This window comes from Podarcis tiliguerta, assembly GCF_965153285.1.
Source record: "Podarcis tiliguerta genome assembly, chromosome: 2".
NCBI classification, from domain to species: Eukaryota; Metazoa; Chordata; class Lepidosauria; order Squamata; family Lacertidae; genus Podarcis; species Podarcis tiliguerta.
This window is the reverse complement of record NC_139535.1, coordinates 3097468-3107924: the sequence shown is the minus strand read 5'-3', so window position 1 is coordinate 3107924 and position 10457 is coordinate 3097468. Positions and strand designations below refer to the sequence as shown.

Sequence of the window (10457 nt, the reverse complement as noted above, 5' to 3'; positions counted from 1 at the left end):
AGTTTGAAAGGGAGTTATTAGGCTCCAGGGTTAAAATATTATCTAAACGTTACTGGAGTGAGATACAAAGAATGAAATGATAAAATCATCAATGATAAGCTTGGCCAGAGATATAGGACAAAACATTGACTTTGCTTTATGGGAACAACTGTGGAAAGTAAATTTAAGATTTACAGCTTGCTACATTCTAAGGGGAAACTTCATGAAGATGATGCAGAGGAGTCAATCAAGATCATCAAGGGTCTGAAACCAAGCCTTATGAGGAGGGCTTGAAGGAACTGGGGGGGGGGGGCGTATCTATTTCAAGTGAAGTTTGCCGAAATCTACGCTTGCGACATGGGCTGTCATACATCCAGATTTTCCTGGACATTTCAGCAATTTCCGCCCAGACGCTGCTTACAATTCTGGATGTATGGCAACCATGTCTATATACAGTGGTACCTCGGTTTTCAAACAGCTTAGTCCCTGAACAACTTTGAACTCAAATGCTGCAAACCTGGAAGTCAGTGTTCCAGTTTGTGAACTTTGCTTCGGAAGCCAAACATGCTGATGAGCTTCTGTTTTCACTGTTGCACTAATTTGTGTCCCCCTGCATTGTAATCAAAGCCTTCTTCCTTCTGTTTTCACTGTTCCGCTGCTAATTTGCGCCCCCCCCCCCATTGTAATCAAAGCCTTCCATTTCCAATTGCAGTGTTCTGGGGTGATATTTGGAGCTTATATCTGGTGCTTTTGTTTTTGCTAAAAGAAATTGCGTTTTTATTTGGCTTTTTCATTTTTGTGACTGTGGCTTGTTCTCTGTTTTTGATTGATTGTGTGACTGCGGCAATGCATAAAAGCCCCGTCCAAACAATGTCTATCATCAGTGCAGGTAAGAAAAAATAATAATTTTAATTTTAATCTAAAGTACTGCCTTCTTTCTTTTATAGTACGGTACATTGATTATTGCTTTCATTTTATGGATCAATGATCTCATTAGATAGTAAAATTCATTTTAAATTGCTGTTTTAGGAGTTGTTTTTAAAAGTCTGGAATTGATTAATCTGTTTTGCATTACTTTCTTTTTAAAAATTTTATTTTATTTTATTTGAGTTCAGGATTTTTTACATACATATTATCTTCTTATAATTTTTTAACTTCCCATACAATTTTTTTCCATTCCCTACTCCCCCCCCCCATACCCATTGGAAGGGTTCAAACAATTATCCTCAACCACGGGCATAGCGTCTTTAGTTTCCACCGGATGTCTTTTGTTCCAGTAGTTTTTATCCATTCAAGATAGGGGTTCCCTCTGTTCCTTATCGTGGTGGACTTGACCTTCCACGTTGTTTCCTGTGTCGTGACTGCGACAATGTCCGACTGAATAAGTTCAAACAAATAACTATTCCATGCCTCTACTGTCCATTTTCCTCTCTCTTTCCAACCTAAAGCTATCGTTGCCTTTCCCGCTAATATCATAGCTTTGAAGGTAAACTGGTCACCTTTCTCTGTTGCCATGTTACCCATTGTCATGAAATCAAAATCTATGGAAAGCTTTATTTTAAAAATTTCATTAATAACCTTTAGGATTTCCCCCCAGAATTCCTTTACCTCTGGGAATTCCCAGTACATATGGGAAAACCATCCCTTGACTTGTTCACAGTGCCAACAGCTAGAATTCAATCCTGCTACTATATGAGCAAGCTGGGCTGGAGTTCTGTACCATTTTAGAAATAATTTTAATTTTCATTTGTTTGTATAGTTCCTCTATTGACTCTTGGACTTTGGAAGTTTCCTGTCTCTTGTACTTTGGAAATTTTGTTGTATAGTCCTCCAATTTTTAACCAATATTGGTTACCTATATTCTCTATTACTTCCTGCAATGACTTTAAGGACTCTCCTCTATACATACCTTTAACTATATGATATCCCAGATTTTCTTCAAAGTCTGGTATACCTGCTGTTGCAGCTTCTCTCTAGAACATTTAATTACCGTATTTTTCGCTCTATAAGACACACCAGACCACAAGACGCACCTAGTTTTTGGAGGAGGAAAACAAGAAAAAAAATAATACGGTATTACATTCCTGGGGGATTTTCTCCCCTTAGGCCCTCGGGAGTGATGGGCTCGTTCCACATCTTCTGCCTTCAAACTAACTCCTTGAGTACTACTACTACTAATAATAATAATAATTTATTATTATTTATACCCCACCCATCTGGCTGGGTTTCCCCAGCCACTCTGGGCGCCTTCCAACAAAACACTAAAATAAAACAAGATATTAAACAGTAAAAGCTTCCCTAAACAGGGCTGCCTTCAGATGTCTTCTAAAAGTTTGGTAGTTATTTTTCTCTTTGACATCTGATGGGAGGGCGTTCCACAGGGCGGGTGCCATTACCGAGAAGGCCCTCTGCCTGGTTCCCTGTTACTTGGCTTCTCATACCGAGGGAACTGCCAGAAGGCCCTCGGCGCTGGACCTCAGTGTCCGGGCAGAACTATGGAGGTGGAGCATAGCCAGGTTCTCAAAGTTTCTTCCAACTCTTTAGCCTGTATTTCTTCCGGAATTCCTCCCAAAATCATATTAGCTCTTCTCTGGGGGTCCGGCAATTCTGCCCCCTGTTTAGATAGTGTAGTTACTTTTTTTCATTTTCCTGGGCTAGATCTTTAGCTTGAATTGCTAATTGCTTCACCCCCTTAATATTGACTCCTCCAAGCATTACAATATATAAATCCTAGTTAAAATATTTTAAAAGACTTCCACCGCATTCACCGCACGTCTCTTCACTATATTGCTCGCCTTTACATCTGTTCTTCAATCATTTCCCTTCCTCAGTATCTTTTAGTAACATCCACTCTTTCATCCAACTCCAGCACACTGCTTCAAAATATCTTCTTAAATCTTGGACTGAAAATCCCCCCATTTCTTTTAGCCCCATCATTAGTTCTGATTTTCTTCTGGCTTTCTTCCCTTGCCATATAAAATTGGCAAGGTCTCTTTGCCAGCTTTTAAAATATTTTGTCCCAATTATTATTGGGATAGTTTGAAATAAAAATAGGATTTTTGGTAATAGCACCATTTTAATCATTGACACTCTCCCCCAAGGTACCACTGTTTCTTCAGTCAGTCCTGACTGCCTATATAACCACAATGGGTATCTTACACTTATTGTTTGAACGTAAACAAAGATCCTTGGAGACTCTGGCAGAAGTTGAACAAACAAGAAAGATTTATTTTACACAACCAAGTTGAAGAAAGCAAAGGATGTGTCAGGAGATAGATAATGTTCTTTCAGGAAACAGTTAACTTAATAATAAATTGTACTAAATTTAGTGTATGATACAGGGTTCTAAACAAAGTAGTAAATGTGCAGCTTTTTAAAACTTCTGTTGCTTCTTTTGAGTTATTCCTCTTCGATGTTACAGGTGTCTAGAGAGGGTGGCCAATGCTGAGCTTATTTCCAGTTATTTCACTTCAGCTCCTTAACTTAGCTCTTGCAGCTTGCCGGGCACACATTGTATTTGAATGGCAGTGCCGGTTAACTTTGGGGGTGCCAGGACCCCACAAATATTTTATTGGCAAAGCCGATCAGCCCCTAGGAGTTGGCTGTTGTGCTTCAAAACCGCAAAGGGCTGGGCTGCAGATTCTTCCACCCGGATCTCTGCAACTACTGAGAAGAGTTGAGTGCTGACCATTCCTGGCTCCCTGGAGCAGTCCTTGTTTCAGCTAATAAAGAGTTAGCTTCACATGCTCCCTGTGATTTTGGCTGGCTGGCTCTGACAGTTCCTAGGATTCCATGAATCCAACCTCCCTGGAGGAAGGGGGTGCAGTGGGAATAGGACCCCCCCCCCCCCGCTGGCAGCTCTGGAGCCCCTCCAGGAAATTCTCTGCCAGCGCCCCCAACCGTCCCCTGGCAATGCTTGGCTGGGCTTCCCTCCCCACACCCTCTTCCTCCCAGTCTAATGGATGAGATGATGCCACACACCCCTCAACATTTTAATGTCAATCAACTTTTTTGAGGGGGCCTCAAATATTTTATTTAGGTGGGGGACAATGGAACCTTGGCCCCTAGGAGTTGGCTCCTGTGCCTCTTTCCATCCCATCCCTGGGGAGTCAAGCCTGAGGGCGAAGGGGACCCTCATCTGAAAGACAAGGGAGGTCGGGGTTCGAATCCCCACGACGGGCTGAGCTCCCGTTGCTCTGTCCCAGCTTCTGCCAACCTAGCAGTTCAAAAACATACCAGGAGAAGCAGTTGTGGCATTTCTGTGCACTCTGGTTTTCACCAATGTACCCCGTTGCGCCAGAAGCGGTTGAGTCCTGCTGGCCACGTGACCCGGGAAAGGTGTCTGTGGACAAACGCCAGCCCCCTCAACCTGACAGCGGAGACGAGCGCCCCAACCCCACAGTCGCCTGGGCAGAGAGGACAAAGAGATGAAGATGCAGTGATGGGGAAGGGAGGGGCCCCAAAAAGGGCCCTTACTGGGCCCCGGATCTATGCATGCCAGCTGCAAAGTGGGAATCCAACACCTGCAGGGCTTGCATGGCAGGATGAAGCCCCTCCTGCGCAGGAGATTACCCCCCCCCCCCCACGCACAATAGCACTGGGATATTCAAAAGCAAAAGGACTCCTGGACCTTTACGTCCAGTCAAAGGCGACTGTGGGGTTGGGGCGCTCGTCTCTGCTGTCAGCCCCCCCCCCCATCTTATGCAGAGGAACCACAAGGGAGGTGGGGGTTCCCCGTTACCATTCTGCCGTGTACATCTGGATCCTTACTTTGAAATAATTGAATGTTAAGGGGCCTGGAAGCGCCTTCCCTGGGACCCACCGGCAGGGTACGTGGGATCCGGCTGCGAAGTTGGGGACCTGCGGGGTTTCCTTGGAAGTCTCCCCCCCCCACACACACGTTTCTCTTTTCCTGGGGGGCAAGAGATGCTCCCCTGCCCTGCACCCCCAGGGGCCCTTGATGCAGAGTCCTCGGCCCAGATGGAGAAGGGAGGGCAGCCCCTAGAGCGCAGAAGCAGGAAAACGGCAGGCAGGGAGAGGGAGGGAGGGGCGGTCTCGGTGCCCTCGGCTTGCCAAGGGTTAAAAGGAGCAGAGCGGGATTCCTAGAGAGGACAGGAAGGGGAGGGCGGGGGAGGGCAAGGTCCTCCCGAGCAGAAGCCCCTCCCTGCCCAGTCCCTTCCTGCCAGCAAAGAGGAGGCTGCTTTCTTCTCTCTGCTTTGCAAAAACTTCCTCGGTGCCCCTCCTGGAATCTGGTGAGTCTCTTCCCCCTTGGGGTGCAGCGGGGAGAAGGGGGTCCCAGGGCTGCAAGGGAGGAGGCAGACCCCCCCCCCTGTTCAGCTCATGCATGGGGGGGGAAGACCCCCAAGTCAGGGAGCAGAGGGTCGTGCCCCCAGTTCCTCTCTGCCAAGCCAGGAAGGGGCTGAGTGTCCAGCAGGTCTGCAACTCTGTTCTTCCTTTGGATCGAGATGCTGCCTTCCTTTTTGGGGAGGGGTCTTTGGGGCAACAAAAAGAGGGCATGCAAATAAGCCCCCTTCAGATTGAGGGGAAAGTCGCATTTGATAACACAGAGAAGCATCCAAGGAATCCGAGGAAGGAGAGAAGCCCTGTGGAGTGGGGAGATACAGCCCCCCCCCCAAGTGTGGAGACTGGAGGGGAGACCCTCTCCCACCATCTACCCAACTACAATTCCCAGAGTTCCCTGGCAAGAAGGGGGGATTGGGGACCACTCTGGGAATTGCAGTCTTTGGGCAGCAGGGCTGAAGCTGTCTCCTTGCAACTCTCAGGGTCCTGAACCAATTCTGGCTCCCCGGATTCTTGGGAGGAGTCCCTAGGGCCGGGTGAGATCTGGTTTCCAACCTTGTGATGGATCAGCAGCTAAACACCTGCCCCCTCCCAGCTGACCCAGTGCACAGACTGGCATGTGCCACTCTTGGGAGCAGGAGCTGTACCCAGCCTTGCTCAGCTCAATATTTTTAGGAAGACTCATGCCTGCAACGCCATCAGCATCCTGTATGAATAATAAATAATAATAATAATAATAATAATATTTATCTGCCACTTATTTGACTGGGTTTCCCAAGACACTCAGGGCTACTTCCAGCACATATAAAAACATAATAAAACATCAAACATTAAAAACTTCCCAATACAGGGCTGCCTTCAGATGTCTCCTAAAAGTTGTGTGGTTCTTTATTTCCTTGACATCTGATGGGAGTGTGTTCCACAGGGAGGGCGCCACCACCGAGAAGCCCCTCAGCTTGCTTCCCTGTAACTTCTCTTCTTGCACTGAGGGAACCACCAGAAGGCCCTCAGTGCTGGACCTGCAGACTAAAGTTAGAAAAGCTTTAATTGCTACAAATGGTATAAGGAAACATGATACGGAATTAAGTGGAAAGATGGTGTTGACCTGGAGTGGTTACAGAATTTCTGGTCTCTCCCCGAGTGCCATGGGCCCTGCTCCAAAGAGAGCTTCTCTAAAGAAAGCACAACCAAAAAATCACTCCATTTTGTGTGAATAAGGAAAATGAGGAGGTGGCTAAGAAACAGCAGGAGCCAGATCCTATTCCCAACCTTCTAGGGTCTCTCAGCAGCTCTAATGATGAGCAGAAAGAGGTTTGGGGCCCAGGCAGCTCAACTGCTAAGTCATCTCTTGCATTGAGACGTGGGGGCACCTACATGTAATAGCTACTTGGCTATTTTCTGCCCATGCTCTGAGGTTGCAGTTTTCAGACTTGGGGACAGGATGGTGCCTGGTTTTTGCACCAAGTTCTATCCATAAGCCCCTCTGAGTTCAATGGGGTCTGCTCACAGATCACTAGTGTGCAGACCATGCCAGCCTTAGGAAGTGGGGTGAGGTGGAAACAGATTAAATGGGAATCGCTGGAGATGTTTCAAATGGGGTTTCTGTTGGGAAGGGGCTGCCCCATTTGTGCTTCTCCAGGAGCAGGGGAATATCTAGGGCAGGAGAATCCCTGCAGGGCCTCTGAGGCTCCCTTTGTTTCTTCCTCTCTCCCAGGACCCTGCAGCTTGTGGTGGCATCTCGACTCCTCAGGAAGGATGAAAGAGACTGAATCTGTAGACCTAGCGAGGATGGAAGGGGGAAGATGGACAGTTGACCTGGTCAGGTTGTCTCCTGCATCCCTCCTCACAGCCTCTGAGCGTTCCCTCCCAGGGACCTCCGAGAGATCTGGTGAGTCCCAGGGGAGGGGAGATGGGGACATGGGTGGATGGGGCTGGAGAGGTACTGGGGCATGCTCATTTTGGGGGTGGGATGAGGCAGGCAGGTGGATGGAGTTTGAGAAGGTGAGCACCTTTTTGGGCTCCTCCACCTACCTGCCTGCCTTCCTGCGCCTTTGACATCTGCGGGGAATTTGAGCTAGGAATACATCACAGCTCCCCGGCCACCGTGATGTATTGGCGCCAGTACTGTGCTCTGAATGCCCTACCAATGTCAGAGAACTCGCTGATCCATTGTGCAGCACTAGAAGCCAGGATTCTTTAAATTACCTGATCCTAATTTCAGGATTGGCTGCAGATGGGGCCTCTGTGTTTCGCCTTTTTCTTTTCTTTTAGGAATCACATTTCATTTTCTTTTCAAAACAAGGATCATATAGGACTAATATATGATACAAATATGTAAACTGAGTCTTCTCAGTCTTCTCATATGACTGTCAAAACTAGCAGAATAAATTTGCAGGAATATCTATAACATATGGTTTATCATTAGTGGTCAGTGTATGAGTTCTGAGTTCATGAATTGGTTTAAATCGGGGGGGAGAGAGAGAGAGAGATAGGAGAGAACAGAGCAACAGAACAAGTGACTGATCCATTTCTTTTTGGAATAACTTTTTATTGCTTTTAAAAACAAGGATCATAGAACTAATAAATGATACAAATATATAGACTCATTCTTCTCCTGTCATTTGTACATCTCAAAACTAGCAGAATAAATTTGCAGGAATAACATGTTGTTCCTCGTTGGTGATCAGTATATGAGTTCTGGGTTCATGAATTAGTATAAATTGAAACAAAAAAGGGTAAACAGCGGAGAACAGAGAACATTCAACATGGCATAGCCGAATTCCCAGTCAGAAGCTCTTGTGGCCGTTGTGCTTAGATTAAGTGTGAGTAATAGTCATTTTCCCTCTTCTGTTACCAATTAAACTATACAGAGTTGGTCTCCTCATGAAAATGAGAGGAGATTCAAAGCGTAGAAAGATATTTAGAAAAAAGTTTAAATTTAGACCAAATTTAGATTGAGGCAACAGCTGATGGGGAGTGTGCAGGTGAAGATGTTCCTGCTTGTTTCAGAGGAGGCAGGGACGTTGCTGGATCCTGACAAGAGAGCTTTGCAGAAGGAAGTCAAGGAGAAGAATTGTGGGATCATGGACCCTCTCGTTAAAATCCCCTGTTGGATCGTAACATCAATTTTGAAATTCCATACATACCTCTATTTCAGGGATGGTCAACTTCCAAGAGACTGCGATCTACTCACAGAATTAAAAACTGGGAGTCATCTACCCCTATTTTGTAGGGGTTCAGGTCAAAGTTGTTGAGCTTTTATTAGCAACTCACCAAAGGAGCGCTGGGGGGAAAACAGCCTCCAGCCTCGGTTTCTAAGCTCTGTCTTCCATTCTCCAACAATGGAGGGAGGATCCGGGAGGGGGCCAGCGATTGACCAAAACCTTGCAGGGATCTACCAGTAGATCGTGATCGACCTGTTGGACATCCCTGCTCTATGTGATGAATCTCTACTATTTGGATGGAGACCAACAGCATCTGGGATTCTAACATCCACACCGTGAGCCCTGAATGGAGGGATATCAACTGTTTTCTCTGTGAATATTCTTCGTCTTGTCATGCCTTTTAAAACAATGAGCAGGCTTGTCTGAATCACCCAGGCCTTCTTAAATGTGAAAACTATTGTATTTTTTTTCTTCTTTTTTTCTTTTTTTTTCATATAATATTTTATTGGATTTTACAGTAAACAGAAAACAACAGTAGGCAAAAAAAAACAATACAACAAAAAAGGAATAAACAAGAAAACACCACAACACACAAACACAAGGCAGCAAAGCACAAAAAGGAAAAGTAAAAATATTAAAAACAATTTTTGTCTCCTTGTATTCTTTGCATTAACTTATTTCTCCGACTTCCCCAGACCTCCCTTCTCTGTATTCCAGATCGTATGTTCTGTCAGCAAATTCTTTCCCTCTGTCCTATTTTAGTTTTATAATAATCCTAATGCATAACATATAATTGCATTTCCTTATATCTAAAAATGTTAGATCTTTTTCTTTACACTTTTTTACTAATAACCTTTTACAGTCAATCTGATGTCATCAAGTATTCATTATCTTATAATGTTTCTGTATATAGTCTTTGAATTTCCTCCAATCTTCCTTCACTGTCTCTTCTCCCTGGTCTCTGATTCTGCCAGTCATTTCTGCCAATTCCATGTAGTCAATAACTTTCATCTGCTATTCTTCCAGCGTGGGTAGCTCCTGTGTCTTCCAATACTGTGCGATGAGTATTCTTGCTGCTGTTGTGGCGTACATGAAGAATGTCCTGTCCTTCTTGTGCACCTGTTGGCTGACCATGCCCAGGAGAAAGGCTTCTGGTTTCTTTGGAAAGGTGTATTTAAACACTTTTTTCAGTTCGTTATAAATCATCTCCCAGAAGGTCTTAATCCTTGGGCACGTCCACCAAAGGTGAAAGAATGTACCTTCAACCTCTTTACATTTCCAACATTTGTTATCGGGCAAATGATAGATTTTTGCCAGCTTGACTGGTGTCATGTACCACCTGTATATCATTTTCATAATATTCTCTCTTAAGGCATTAGATGCCGTAAATTTCATACCAGTGGTCCATAACCGTTCCCAGTCAGCTAGCATTATATTGTGACCCACATCTTGTGCCCACTTAATCATTACAGATTTCACTTCCTCATCCTGTGTATTCCATTTCAACAGCAAGTTATACATTCTTGACAAAATCTTAGTTTTGGGTTCTAACAATTCTGTTTCCAATTTTGATTTTTCCACCTGGAAGCCAATTTTTCTGTCCATTTTGTAAGCCTCCATTATCTGATGGTAATGAAGCCAATTACGGACTCTATTTTTTAGTTTGTCAAAACTCTGTAATTTCCATTTTTCTCCATCTTGTTCTAAAATCTCCCAATATTTTGGCCAATTGGCCTCCATATTAAGTTTTTTTAGTGCTTTTGCTTCCATTGGGGACAACCACCTTGGAGTCTTGTTTTCAAGTAGATCTTTGTATCTAATCCATACATTGAACAATGCTTTCCTAACAATGTGAATTTTAAACATTCTATGCACTTTAACCTTGTCATACCATAGATATGCATGCCAACCAAACGCATTATTAAATCCTTCTAAGTCCAAAATGTCTGTGTTTTCAAGAAGTAGCCATTCTTTTCACCAGCAGAAAGCTGCTGCTTCATAATAAAGCTTCAG

General features: G+C 44.7%; 1 protein-coding gene across 1 annotated transcript in view; it reads left to right on the top strand.

Moving 5' to 3' along the window:
- Nucleotides 1-6807: 6807 nt before the first annotated feature.
- The window catches only part of LOC310672881 (uncharacterized protein), a gene marked incomplete at its 5' end in the record, with an annotated part of 57372 nt that continues 53722 nt past the window's right edge, over nt 6808-10457 (top strand). Inside the window, one exon of the mRNA XM_083430533.1 lies at nt 6808-7168. Within this exon, the coding sequence (XP_083286659.1) occupies nt 6808-7168 (361 nt within the window). The remainder of the gene's footprint in view (nt 7169-10457) is intronic.